Raw genomic sequence first — 15105 nt, forward strand, 5'->3', positions numbered from 1 at the left:
ATTCCCAGGTCTGAAGTGAGCAGTGTACATTGGGCTGAAATACACACGGCCGTTCCGTCGCCCTGCTGTGGCAACAAACTGTGCAGGTTCACTACGTTTGGGACGCCCTCAACCCAACTTCTGCTGCTGTGGAATCTACACGACGCCGAGACGTCCCCTGCTCATATCTGAACCAGCCAGCACCGAAACTGACGCGGAGAAGCCTGGGTCTGCCTGCATCCGGGACCGCTAGGAACTGGTCGCCCTCCTGCAGTAGCCCATAGCTTTTCCCCGCTGTGTCTAACAGCACGCCTTTCCGTACTCGTGCTCTGCTTCTGCCCACAGTGGAGGCTGCGCTTAAGTCGCGGAGCTCTGTTCATCTTAATTTGTTCATCGAACTAAACTGCCTGATTCCCTCGAAGAGACTCCCCTTTTGCCCGTTGGCACCAGCGTGTGCAGGTACTTTTGAACACAAGGCTCCACTCTTCGTAGGACTTGGACTTCCTTTTAGTTAGGTGCCTCTGAAGGCGGACTGGGTCTAATTATTATTCGCACTGCCTGTTTTCCTCCCCATCTAGGTGGTCTACACATGTCATGCGTCTAACTCGTTAGACTCGTTTGTATTTGTATATATATTGTTTTAGATTTGTATGTGTTAGTTTACTTGAGTTTAATTGTGATTTCTCGCTACGGTCAATGTTACAAAGGCCTTGTAATAAATGTGTCTATATTTTTAATATAACACCTGCTTGGAGTAATTTGTAAGTGTCCTTGCTTTGTGTGCTCATTGCGGGCTTTCAGTCACCCTCACCCCTCTTGAGACCTCTTCTTGACCGCCGCGATCGCTACCCTGATTGGTCTGGCTTGTCCAGAGGTTACCCTGTTCCAAGAAACTAGGCTGGCCTTCTGAACCTCTGCCCCTCCAGGACAGAGTTCAGAAATCCATCTTAACAATGTTCTTTCCCCTACCTAGTACAGAACTGAGACCCTATAGTTCACAGTACCTCAGCATCACCACTCTGTGCATGGCCATGGGCAGATTTACCAGGTCTGGCAACACATTCCTATTGCCACCAAGTTCTTTCCTGGCTGTCACCACTGTGGTTTGAGTCCACTGCGGTTTGAGTCCCCTGCTTACCAATAGATGAGTTTGGAAATCATCTTGTGCCTCTTCCTAGAGAAAAGTACAGAATGGCAATAATATACCACATCAGAGACATGGGAAGGCTCTGGGTATAAACCTGTATGTTAGTGGTAGCACTCTAAGATTAGGTTGGGGTGTAACTGTGGGCTCTTCCACTTTGGAATTTAGGGCTTTCAAATAGTCCTCATCACTCATCCAAAGTGGTAGAGCCTAACAGGGGTATGAAATTAGCCCCACTGGCATTTGGCTGGCGAGGTATAAATCCAAACCAGAGATCCATCCCGCATTCCCAGGCTCTGTTTGAATCACAAGTTCCCCCTTGCCAGTGTGCTATGCAAGGCTTTTTATACCACAGCCTGACAGCGACTTCAGCTGATGTCACAATGTTAGTTAAGTTCTTCATAACCAAAACAACAATAGAATCATGTTCTCCTCCAACTAGTGAAAGCCAGCATGGATAAAAAAAAATCTGAAAAAGTTATAGATGCTTCACTGCAGGGACTTCCTGCTAATTTAAGAAAATGCAATCTGCGTTCTCTCTCTAGCTGTTTGCACAAAAAGTGACAAGCAGCATTAAAAGTAAAATGGTGTCGACCATTGTGGTGCCTAAAGAACAAGGGAGGGGTAACTAGTCTCCTATAGATAGTTAGGTGTTTTGCATCTTCCACAATTTAGATCAGTCCCCTGTTAACAGAAAATTGGTGAAAGATCCCAACAGGTGGACTATTATATTGACATATTCCAACAATTGATCATACTACAGTTTTCACAGGTACAGGTTGTCTCATAGGTCATGCGTAAAGGACTTTGTAAGGACTCAGCCCAGCTTTCCGATTCCTGGTACTTCTCATACTAAACAAGAGCACTGGAAAGGCTTCTGGACACATTACTCCCATCTCCTGACAGTTTGGCCATTTTATTCTTTAAAACCTGTTTTGTCTCTCTGCAGATCCTGCTGACCAGGGGTGTTCAGGTCAATGCAACTTATGTTGAATTTTCAATGTTGACAATAGAGTTTTAATAATATTTTTAACACAATGTGTTCCCTGATCTCTTTTAATGCACACTGGAGTTCCAAATCTAGGCAGAAACTCATGAATCATTATATTTTCAATGGTCACTGCATCTGCTTTCTTACATGGGTAGGCCTCCAAACACCCAAAAAACCCATCCACTACCACGAGCAGGTACTGCCACTGATTGTACTTTGGCAGTTGATGGACGTCAATTTGTAATTCCACAAATTCGCCATAGGGTAGAGGGTGTGCCCCTAGTCTGATTGGTACACTATTCCCCACATTATTCTGTCGGTAAATATCGCACCTCTGACAGTATTCATGAGCCATAGTGGTGTACTTAGGTGCAAACCAGGTGTGTCCCACTAACATTGTCATTACATCTCCTCCAACATGTGCATGCCCAGGACACATCCTCACCAAAACTGACACAAGTTTTTTGGAGCCACTAACCGACCTTGCTCATCTCGCCATATAGAGTCTTCATGCAACTAGCAAATTTATTTAATACAATGATCCTTTTCATTAGAAGGGGCATTTTCCTGCATAAATGCAATGTCTTCCAACATTTTATATGGAGTCGTTTCCTGCACCAATTTAGCTGGTAGAACGTATTCATCACTTTCCTCTAATGTAGCCACCAATTTGCCGGTTCAATCAGCAAAATCATTACCGCAACTAATAGGGTCATTCAGTGCCGGATGAGCAGCATATTTAACAAGCACAATTGTGACAGGCATCATTATGGCATCCAAAAGGGCTAGTACATAGTGACTTTTTTAAATTAGTGTCCCGTTTGACGTCAAGAAGACTTTCTGCTTCCAGAGCTGACCAAAGTCGTGGACTACGCCAAATGGGTACTGTGAATCTGTGTAAATATTTACAGACTGATGGGCTGCAAAAGCACAAAACCTTTGTGAGGGCCACCAGTTCTGCCATCTTTGCTGATGTCGCCTGGGGCAATTATCCACTCTCCACCACCTCTGCTGAGGCATATACCACATACCCCACTACCAACTGCCCATTTTGATTTCTAAAGCATGATCCATCCTCAAAACATTTGCGGTCTCGTTCGGGCAGCAGCACATCATAAAGGTCTATATGATGCATCACCAGTCAGTTACAGACACACAGTCATGAAAGGTGGAGACATGTGGCTCTTCCACCTGTGGGGTAGGTAACAGGGATGCTGAATTTAAAAGGAACATCTAGTCAAGGCCATATTGAATTAATTCAATAATAGCATCTCATATTTACTGGCCCTCGATACAGTCATGTGATGTGTCTTTGTCTTCAGTAGTAATTAAACATATGTGGAACAGCCACCTCCAAGGGTGACCCCAGAATGATATTCTCACTTTGTTCCAAGGCCAATGCAGCAGCTTCCACTGATCGTAAAGAGTATGGTATTCCAGCTGCAACTTGCTCCAATTCCGTACTATGGGTCTATAGTGGATCCCAAGATTCTGTGTATGTGCATCCAGAGCAAACCCATTCCTCTCATGACAGTATAGAGTCAATCCTTTCTTGTAATTGGGCATTCCTAAAGCAGATGCTTCTGTCAATTTATGTTTAACCTTAATAAATGCCTCTTCTGCTGCAGGTGTCCATTGTAGTGGTTCCACAGTATTCATCCGTATATATGTCTGGAGAGGTTTAACTATCTCTTCATATCCAATTATCCTTTGCCTGAAGTAACTGGGCCTCATTACGACCCTGGCGGTAAGGGGTTTACGCCAGCGTTAGCTGCGCCGACCCCTTACCGCCAATTACGAGGTCCCTTAGCGCCATGGCGCTTTTAACACCTGCTTTTAGCAGGTGTTAAAATCCATGGCGCTAAGGGACCATGGAGTTAATTACGCCACCGTAATTTACGGTGGCGTAATTAACGCCTTCCCCACTCCCATTATGCCCTATGGGGCAAAAATGGGAATGGGGAAGGGTAAATGGGGATTGGGGACTTACCGCCCCGCCGACCTCGGAATGGGGCGGTAAGTCCGCCAACCACCATGGCGTAAACGTAGTTTACGCAATGGTGGTAAGGTCACGGCCCAGGCGGTAACTTACCGCCTGGGTCGTAATGAGGCCCACTGACTTGTCACAAAAAAGTTTGCATTTGCATCACTGTCTGGACCTTACCAATCGTGTAAACTGTCTCTTTCCGTGCAGAGGATATCAGCCGATATCCTTTTGTAATATCCTGGCCCAGGTAATGTACTGTACAGGCACACAATTGTAACTTCATCTTCGAGGCTTTATGCCCTTTCTCTGCCAATGCTTTTAACAATACCTTACTGTATTCTTTACAAGCCTCATCTGAAGGTGAGGCAATCAACAAATCATCATCATGTTTCACCAGTATTGATTTCCCTGTCAATTTTATATTGTCCAAATCTTTCTTTAATTGATATGAATAGAGGCTTGGGTACACTGTATAGCCCGGGTGCAGCCGGGTCCACGACTATAGTACGCCCCCTCTAAGCTAAAATGCGAACACATACTGACTACCTTTGTGTATGGGGACTGAGAAAAAAAGTGCACAGATCCATTATGGTAAAATGAGTAGCCTTTGGCAGAATGCAGGACAATATGGTGGCCAGATTTGGAACCCTTGTAAAGGAAGATAGCCCCACAGCATTAACAGCCTCAAGTCTTACACCTTTTCTGGCTTTTTCACTGAAAAAATCAGAGTATTATATGGGCTACTAGCAGGAATGATAATTCCCTGACTCAGCAATGATTCGATAACTGGGGTTATAAATGCCTCTGCCTCAGGCTTTAAAGTGTACTGTGGAGTGCAGGGCAACCTCTTAAACAGATCTACCTTTATTTTAACTGATTCTGCTGTAAGTATTTACCCCACCTCATTGTCATGTGTGGCACACAATCAACCTGGTACAGAATTAACCAATTTCTGTAAATCTTCTGACCATTGTTCGTTCCTGTCTATATTTTTCCCTTCCTGGTCTTACCTCAGGGTTGGTATTACCACTACAGTGTTGTCAGAGGGTACACTCCAAAACACCTCATTTGGGGTACAAAAAAATTGTGCACCTCATCTTGCACAACAAGTCTCTTCCTAGCAGATTCCAAGGTAATGTGGGGGTGGGACTTAAACGGAAAGTGTGCTGATCAGTAATTGGTCCTAGAGTGACTGTGAGTGGCTTAGTCATCTGATGAACAATAGTAGAATTAGATATGCCTACTGCCCTTAATGTCCCTCCAGATATAGTAACTTGTGGGAAAGTGCTCAGTCATAGGTCAGATCTATTTGCCCCAGTATCCACCAAACATGGCACTGGTGTCCTTTGCACCGGACATTGAAAATACAGACTTTTCTGATCGACTGGAATCATTGGAGCTTCCAGATCCCCTCCATTTCTAGTTGTCAGAACCCACTAGAATCCCCCCTGGCCCACCTTTGTCCCCGGGGATAAAAGGGTTAGCATTCAAATTTGGAAACAAGGGCATAGCTTCTCGAGGGGCTGCCTGTCTTTGAACCTGTCCTCCCTGTTGAGGTATCTCAGTGTTATTGGGGATCATGTTACCTTGTGGAAAGGGCCTCTGTTACCTAATTGGGCAGTCATTCTTCCAATGTCCTTCCTGCTTACGGTAGTTACAGCTCAAGGGATTTGGCACTGCAGCTCTTGGAGCCTGCTGGTTAGGCCAATTTCCCTGTCCTTGCTGACATTGTGCTCACCACGCTGGCTGTTGATTGATCTACCACCACTGTCGTTGTTGCTGCGGCTGTCCCATATACTCTCCTTGTTGGTTTTCAAATACTGGTTGGTCCATTTGTCCTCCGCCCCTAGCTCGTCCCTTGCTTGAAGCTGTGCCTGAAGGCTCTGTATTTGCAATGCCACAAGTTTGTCCTCAAACGTTTCCTTCTTTTCTTGGCAAGCAATTCAATGATTCGCCTCCACCACCAAATCGGCTAGAGGCTTGGTCTGCCACCCTATACACACTTTCTTCAGTTGCACCAGAACTATTGCTAAGAGGCCGGAAACTTGCTATGGTCTCCAGCACTGTCTCCTCTGGTTCTGTAATGCCAGAGTGCTGCATGAACACCACCTTCAGCCTGTATAAATAATCGCCAGGAGATTCTCCTTTGTTATGCTTGTTTCACTAATTGCTGTCTCACTTACGGTGGCATGACTATTCTCATAGGGTGATTCGTATCAGCCCTCAATGGATTATACCACTGCATTACTGTCCTTCGTCAATGTCCTACGGTCCCCAGTTGTCCAGAGGACAAGACCCTGATGTTGTGGTCCATCCTCATGACCAGATGGTACCTGTCTGAATGGAACTTGAAAAGGGTGTACATTCCTTCCATATAGCGAACCTCCTCTTCTCATAGATTTGGTATATGAGGGAGGCAGCTCCCTAGATGCCTGAGACCCTGCAGACCCGATCCAACTGGCCCCCAGTGTCCACGGGGAAGAATGCACCAAAGGTGACATCTCTACCAAGGGTACCTCCTGTTGTCCCTCCTCTGGTCTTGCTCCTGTGAGTGGCCTCATACTGGTGAAACATTCAAGTATATCTTCTGGTGTCGCACTATCCTGACCTTCCCGATCCTCTTCACCATTGCCTTTATCCATCAGCCCCTCCTGAATTATTAGGTGGTATATTTGTGCCCCATCCGTCCCTCTCCATCTCCTTAGAAATGTTACTTGTCCCCCTTAGTCGGTCATTAATCTCCCACATTCCTCTAATTTTCCCATCGTCCCTCCTAGCTGTCGCCTCATATGACAAACACCCCTCACTGCACCGCCAGTGTCCTTGTAGCTTCTGTCTCCAAAGCAGTCCTAAGAGCTCCCAGATTATCCAAATTAAATGTCCCCTCAATCGGAATTTGAGCCTGTTTACTTCATTGATTCAAATAGTGCCATGAATCCAAATAATCACAAGACGTGCTACTGAATTGCCTAAACAATGGGCTGGCGACTCCTTTGGGAGTTCCTCTGCCAGTTTAGATTGTTGTTTGGCTATTTTCCTTTCCCTATTTAAATCAACATTTACCTGTCACTTGCCCCGTTACCCAGTCACCTCTACTCTGCACGTTCTTTGACTCCACTCCTTTGTGGTCGTGAGAGGGAAGGGATCCACTTTTAAAAACCTTAAGAAACAGCAGAGTGGTCCCGACAAGGGGAAGGGCTCTCACCATAAAGCCATTTGTCTTTCCGTATTTAATTCTGGGTATCGCCCTAGCCCCAAATTGTTATTCTAACCAGTACCCAGGCGTTATATGCCATCTGGGATCTTGTACTGTACTGAGTATTCCTCCCATCGGGCTCAGTCGCTACCCTTGATATTTTGACAGATTAGTTACTGGGTAAAAGAGAGACAAAATGAACACAATCACAGTTATGAAACAGGCGAATGCTACAACAAATACCACATACCCAGCCCAAAATGTCAGGTGGGGGTACCGAGAAGGATGTGTAGGCTGCATACTTGGCCCCAAGACAGGAGGATACACAGTCCACTGTGGAGGGGCCTGCACAAATTCTTGTCCCAGGGCCATCTCCTTCAGTAGTACCCAACTTCACCAATGCCTCCACGCAGAAGGTGCACTTCCAGCTGATGTGGCCAGCCAGGAGTAGGTGCTTGCCTTGCTGACGGTTGTCTTGAGGCAGCAGTCCTCTTTGCATGATGCTGTACAGGCATCTTGTGAGTTGCTTGTAGGGTATCACATGCAGATGGGCCACCTCTTGGCACAATTGGCAAGAACACGTCTTTCCAGAAGTCTCTCTGGGCTGGCCACTGCAATGGCCCTCCTCTACTGTGCCCCAGTCATCCTTCACTAAGGCCTTCTGTGCACCTGCCCCTCCCCCCCCATGATGTTCCAGTGTCCCTGTTGGAGGTGGAAGTCTGTTCAATGACAGATGATGTGGTCACTGGGCCTACCCAGGAGCCTACAGGGAAACAGGCAGCAGAGGTACATCAGGGACTTGAGTGCAGTGTAGATGCTGTACTCCCCCCAACGCAGACTGTCATCCAGTCGGAGGGAGTACCTGCACCACACATACAATACTAGGCAGCAGACAATCGAGACATTGAAGAGGCAAATCCTGGAGGGCGTTTGTAGTAGGAGGAGGCAACAAGGCGCAAACATAGCACAAGTGAGGCAGGAAGCATGACAGCGCCTCTGGGCTTTGGTGTTGGCCCAGGTGGACTATGTGAGGCAGCAGGAGGTGGAGAGGAAGGGCCAGGGATGAGGTGGAGGAGAGGTTGGCTCAGGCTGCCATCTCGAGGGAGTCTTGCAGGGCAGCAGGGGAGATCATGTCTTAGATGAGGTAAGCCCCTGCCAGCCCTCCAGGGAACAACGAAAGTCTGCCTACAGGTGGCAGAGGAATAGGCCTTGGTGAAGGCATTGTCAGAAATTACAACAGACTAGCCCGCTGACTCGTGTAAATAGTTCTTTAGTTGTAGGTTTCCTTTTGTCCTTATTCATTTTTTCAAGGAAAATGTTTCCCTTCCCTTTTTTGTGTATAGGTTGTCATAAATAAATTTGTATGTTATGATTCCATCACACCGTTTGCTGTCTCTTTGTCCATGTGCACCTTTTGTTCGGCCATGTTCTCCAAGTGAGTTTGTCCGATGGCTGTCATGTGGGCTGGGGGCACTCTCTGTGGGTCATATTGCTACTGTGGTGTTTGCTGGGGGACATATGTGAATGCTTTGTGTTTGTGATGTTTAGTTTGTTGCATCCATGTTTGATGAATGTATGTGGTTTATTGTAGATGTGGGGAGAGGACATATTTGGGATTAATATGTTTCACATCTTTAACATGCACATTTGTTGCTTGCATACTTCAGTGTTTTGAAGTACAGGCATGTTGGCCAATTCTATACGTGGTGTGCATGGGTATGTGATACTTGCTGCGGTTGACACAGCACTTCTTTTGTGAATATGTTCATGGGTGTTATATGATGTTGTGGGTTGTTTGTGGTTGCCAGGGTGGTATTACATTGATTGACTTGGACATGTGGACATGTGTTTCACATGTAGGGGAGGCACCATTAGATAGCTGGAGGTGGCAAGGGCGTGTTGTCTGATGCCATTCCTTGTGAAGGAGCACTGCATGTTTGGTGTCTGTGCATCTGTGTTGGTTGAGTTAGTTATTGATTGTGTTTCTCATGGTGTCAATGTGCGGATGCATTTAGTGACGAGTGAGATGTTTCATGATGGTGTTTGGGGTCTCTCATTGGGGATGGATCCACATTTCTTCATGTGTGTTGCCAGATGTTTGTTGTATCTGATGACAGATCATTCACCTCTACCCATTCACTGCTTGAGGGTCAGTTCATTGTACATTGTGTACCTTTCTGGTCCACTGATGTTTTGGTGTCCGTTTGGCACCTGCTTGTCAATGTGGATGTGCTTACTTTTCATTCACAGGTAGAACTCATTAGCATTGACGAGTTGAGGTGGGATATGGCCTCACTCTGCATCAATGTAGTACGCACATCACATGTGCACTATGTCAAATGTACATAGAGGGACCAAAGTGTAGCTGCTGTAACAGTATGGTTGGATGTTGATATGCAGCTGAGTGTGATCCAACAGGAAGCCATGGAAGAGGCTACGGTTCTGGATTCAACGGAGCTGCTCCCAGGTGTTCATGTTGGAGGAAGATGTCCGACAAGTGTACTTCATGTTGGACACAGCCAGAGGAGTTGAGGTAGGTTGATACTCCACGTTGGACTAGGATGAGGGTCGACTTGCGGGTGCTGCCTTGGGCTGGAGAGTTGGGGCAGACGTCAGTGGAGGTATTGGGATGAGGGCAGACCTATGGGTGCTGCCTTTGGTGGGTGTTGGGGCACAGGTCAGTGGTGGTACTGGGATGAGGGCAGACTTGCGGGTGTTACCTTGGGTTGGGGGGTTTGGGCACAGGTCAGTGTGAGTACTGGGATGAGGGCGGTCTTGCAGGTGCTGCCTTGGGTTGGGGAGTTGGGGTACAGGTCAGCGCGAGTACTAGGACTGGGAGGGTCTTGTGGTGCTGCCTTGGGTTGGGAGTTGGGGCACAGGTCATTGGAGATACTGGGACGAGGGCGGACTTGTGGGTGGTGCCGTGGTTGGGGGTTGGGGCACAGGTAGGTGGGGGTATTGGGATGAGGGCATATTTGCGTGTGCTGCTTTGGGTTGGGGGTTAGAGGCACAGGTCAGTGGAGGTATTGGGACGAGGGAGGACTTGCAGGTGCTGCCTTGGGTGGGCGGGTTGTAGCACAGGTCAGTGGTGGTACTGGGACAAGAGCAGACTTGCGGGTGCGGCTTTGGGTTGGGGGTGTGGGGCACAGATAAGTGGGGGTACTGGGACGAGGGCAGACATGCGGGTGATGCCTTGGGTTGGGGGTTTGGGGCACAGGTCAGTGGGGGTACTAGGATGAGGGCAGACTTGTGAGTGCTTCCTTGGTTTGGGACACAGGCCAGTGGGGATACTGGGACCAGGGTGGGCTTGTAGGGGCTGCCTTGGGTTGGGGCACAGGTCAGTGGGGGTACTGTGGCGAGGGTCGACTTGTGGGTGCTGCCTTGGGTTTGATGGCCGGGCACAGTTCAGAGGAGGAACTGGGATGAGGGCGGACTTTCAGGTGCTGCCTTGGTTTGGGGCGGTGGGAGACACAGGTCAGTGGGAGTACTGGGACAAGGGTGGTCTTGCGGCTGCTGACCTGGGTTGGCCAGTTGAGGCACAGGTCAGTGGGGGTACTGGGACGAGGGTGGACCTTTCGGTGTTGCCTTGGGTGGGGGGTTGAAGAGCAGGTTAGTGGGGGTACTGGTACGAGGGTAGACCTTTGGGGGCTGCCTTGAGTTGGGGGTTGCGGCACAGGTCATTGGGGGTACTGGGACGAGGGCAGACTAGAAGGTGCTGTCTTCGGTTGGTGAGTTGGGGCACAAGTCAGTGAAGGTACTGGGATGAGGGCGTATTTGCATGTGATCCCTTGGGTTGGGGCACAGGTCAGTGTGGGATACTGGGGCAAGGGCAGACTTGCGGGTGCTGCCTTGGTTTGGGTGGTGTTGGGCACAGGTCAGTGGCGGTATTGGGACGATGACAGACTTTCTGGTGCTGCCTTGAGTTGGGGGGGGTTGGGGAACAAGTCCGTTAGGTTACAGGGACGAGGGCAAACTTGCGGGTGCTACCTTGGGTTGAGGGGCTGGGGCACAGGTCAGTGTGGGTAGTGGGATGAGGGCAGACTTGTGGGTGCTGACTGGGGTTGGGGCTTTGGGGCACAGGTCCTTGCTGGAATCAGGACGAGGGCAGACTTGTGGGTGCTGCCTTGGGTTGGTGGTTGAGACACAGTTCAGTTGGGAGTGGGTACTGGGATGGGGACAAATGTGCGGGTGCTGCCTTGCGGGTTGGGACACAGGTCAGTGGGGGTACTGGGACAAGGGCAGACATGCGAGTGCTGCCTTGGGTTGAGGGGTTGGGGCACAGGTCAGTGGGGATACTGGGACGAGGACAGACTTGCAGATGCTCCCTTGGGTTGGGGCACAGATCTGTGGGGGTACTAGGAGGAGGGCAGACTTGTGGGTACTGCCTTGGGTTGGTGGGTTGGGGCACAGGTCAGTGGGGGTACTGGGACAAGGGCGGACTTGCAGGTGTTGCTTTAAGTTAGGGAGACGAGGTGCCGTTTTTTCAGGGTATGCGGATTCTGCTTTAAGTTTGGAGCTGAAGTGTAGTTTTTTAGGGATACGCATGTGCTGCTTTAAGTTAGGAGACCACGGCACAGTTTCATCGGGGCACGCGGGTGCAGCTTTAAGTTAGGGGGCTGAGACACAGTTTTGTCGGGGCATGTGGGTGCTGCTTTCACTTAGGGGGCGAGACACAGTTTTATGTGGGTACAAAGGTGTTGCTTTAAGTCTGGGAGCAGAGGCGCAGCTTAGTGAGGGTGCTGGAACGTGGACTTGCCGGTTGCAGAAGTGGAGTGGGAGTAATGGGGATTACTTGCAAGTAATCTATGATTACTTTTTTCCAAGGGTCCTGTGCAAAGTTTGTTCGACGCTAAGTTTTGTTTATGATGGGGGTGTGTTGGGGCCGTTCCGGGTGCTACTCGTTATCCTTTGCACTGCAGGTTTCTGCACGCATTTAATTCCATGAATCGGCTCGCAGCGCAAATCTTTTAATACGCGCAGTATTTTTTCTCACGCTAACTACTTTGCGCAGTGTTAGTGCTTTTTTTGTAAATTAGCCCCGAGTATCTTCAGGAATGCAAGGAAAAGTTTAAAACGTGTACTTTTCCCTGAAAACGGGATGGATGCAACCTGCAAAACTGGTACCCATTTTCTTTTTCTTTGTCTACTGATAATGTGGATTCATCAACAAATAAGGCTAACAGCATTATAATTGAAAGGAAGAATAGGGGACCTGTCTTTTCTTTCTGCACTTATTTCAAGTTCAAGTTTGAAACAAACTCCGATGATCAAGATAAGTACAAACTAAACTGCACAAATCTTTCTGTCCAATTTCTTGGCAGAATGCCAAAGGAGAAGCAGACACAGCTGTGCATGCTTAACGTTTCTGCAGAATGGCTGCGATTTCACCTTTGTATCAGTGGCGTGCTCATTTACCCAGCAAATATATGCCTCGTGTGGTTAAATAATGATTGTCTCCTATGTTATGCAGATAAGAAGGATGTGCTGGTATCTCACATACATCAAAATTCAGTAGTGCTGTGCATTAGCGACAATGGAAACAAAGGTTGCCTCTTTGTGAAGCAGTATTTTGTGAAACTGTCTAAACTCCCAAACCCTTTCCATAATACAAGATAATTCAATAAAAAAACTTGTGTAACTACATTGATTTACCCCTGCATTCACTAATATTTTTTGAAACTACGTTGACAATGTGGGCGCTGTGTGGCATGTGCAGGATGAATTTGAAAATAAAGAACTGTAGAACACAGATTACAACATGATTTGTATAAAATGCAGATTATGTTTAACCTGCAACACTTGCACTTTTATTGTGTTAGGCTCGGCAAGAATGGATTTCTCAAAACTCCCCAAGATTGAAGATGAGGAAAACGAGAGAATGCTGGGCTATGTCCATGGGGTCTCTGGCCCAGGTACGTTTTGCAAACTTTCAGACTAATGAAATTCACTGTTGTTTTAGCACTAAAGGTGCTGTCTATGAGCTCATCAGAACAACTTTCCAAATACTGCCCATATATGTTAGGATCATGATTTCAAACATTTGAAGGCTGCAGCAATGTTCTTCAAATCATAAATGTTTATAATTCGGAATATTGCAAGATGGGTATAAAGGACTAATTTCATTTGAATTAGGATTTGACCCACACGTACACAGCAACAAGAGGGACCTCTAAATGCCGGAAATATGTATACATTGATGATAGGGAAGAAAGAAATGGGCAGAAAATATAGGCGTGTTGAAAGTGCTTCTGAATAGTGACAGGCTGGTAAAACAACAAATCGCCAACGGGAGAGCATTCCACAGTTTAGGGGCTTGCAAAAAAAATCTCCTCACGCTTAAGGACATATCAAGGCATTTCCAAAAGATCTAATTTAGCTGTGTGGAACACATTTCTTGGCATCTAAGGGGACGTTTTGCTCACAAACAACCGAGCCAAGCAGGCACGTACGACAACCATTCTATGAAATGATGCACTTAGGTATTAGTGAATAGACCTAATGGGATCATGTTAATCATCACATTTGCAGCGTGGAGTGGGGAGAATTGTTCAAAAGGCTATTCTGGAACGTTCTTTCAAATCGTACAAATAACATTGAATATTCTATGGAATAGTTTTGGAAGCAATCCCTCTGTGGGCAGAATCCCCCATAAGCGGAGTATGTGAATGTGAAGAAATGTCCAATTCCAGAATTCCTTAGAATTATTTCCATTCCTACTGGACTAGTAGTGCTTTTGAAATAACCATGACAGATTCCATCACTTCTGCCTCAATAATCTGTCCGTGTTCGTTTATTTCCGAAGTGTACAGCATTTTAGAGTGCAACCTGTAGTCAGGATCATATTTTGAATGTCTTTTCGAATCCCATGTCAATTAGTCACTTAGCCTTTGTCTATTCCGAGCTAAATCTGAATGTTACTCTTGTAAGGTGTTTTTTCCTATTAAACGTCATTTTCCTGTATTTCTATAGATGCATTTGACCTTAATCTTTAACCATATCAAGTCTTGTGGTTCTTTCCTAATCATTACAAGTAGACACCTTATTTATTTTTTCAATCACTGCAAATGTTTAATTTGTACACTGCCAATGAAACACTGCAAATACTCTGGGCTTGTACTGCAAAGAGAATTTAGGAAGCGTTGGTACTGCAATAGGAATCTAAATATTTGCTGTGCTATAACATGTGTAAATTATGGGTTGCATCAGTCCAAGTAAAATATCACACACATCAACATTTTGAAATCACCATCTTTTTAGTTGTGATGTTTGAGGAAGGATACAACACTGGTGTGCCCATACCAAACCGACTCTTTTACCTCAATCCATGTCACATTAAATTGATTTTTGTAATTGACCATGTCCATACAGCCTCTATTGTCTTAACCTCATGTCCCATTAAATAGATTAGTTGTAAAGCTAATGGGTTTCAAAATTGGGGCCAACAATGACATTTTGAAGTTTTCTTTGCCGGGTCCTCTCACAGTTTTGGCATCATGGCATACATTTGACAAACTCTGTTTCAAATGAGTGAATCCTGGTTATTTTAATAACCCAAGGGGCATAAGGAAGCACATAATGAGGACATGAATTTCGGATTTTAAATGTTGCAAGGCATAGCATGCGTGAGAGATGTGAAAGTATAAAGGAAACATTAGTGTTTAATGCAATGCCTATCATTGTTTTTTGGAACGTGAAGTGCACACACAGACATAGGTGTGTTTATCCATTGTCGTGTGATGTTGCAAGGTGGCTTTTTAAATTTAATTTTGGAGTTATGCATACAATGAATAGCAGTCTACTGATTGAAT

General features: G+C 46.6%; 1 protein-coding gene across 2 annotated transcripts in view; it reads left to right on the top strand.

The window, feature by feature from the left end:
- LOC138456646 (V-type proton ATPase catalytic subunit A-like) overlaps positions 1-15105 on the top strand; it is a 373621-nt gene that overhangs the window by 26900 nt on the left and 331616 nt on the right. For both annotated transcript variants that reach the window (XM_069607191.1, XM_069607192.1), the window contains exon 2: positions 13117-13209. In XM_069607191.1, the coding sequence (XP_069463292.1) occupies positions 13128-13209 (82 nt within the window). In that variant the 5' untranslated portion in view covers positions 13117-13127. The remainder of the gene's footprint in view (positions 1-13116; positions 13210-15105) is intronic.

This window comes from Ambystoma mexicanum, chromosome 1p (assembly GCF_040938575.1).
Source record: "Ambystoma mexicanum isolate Mex_15411 chromosome 1p, UKY_AmexF1_1, whole genome shotgun sequence".
NCBI lineage: Eukaryota > Metazoa > Chordata > Amphibia > Caudata > Ambystomatidae > Ambystoma > Ambystoma mexicanum.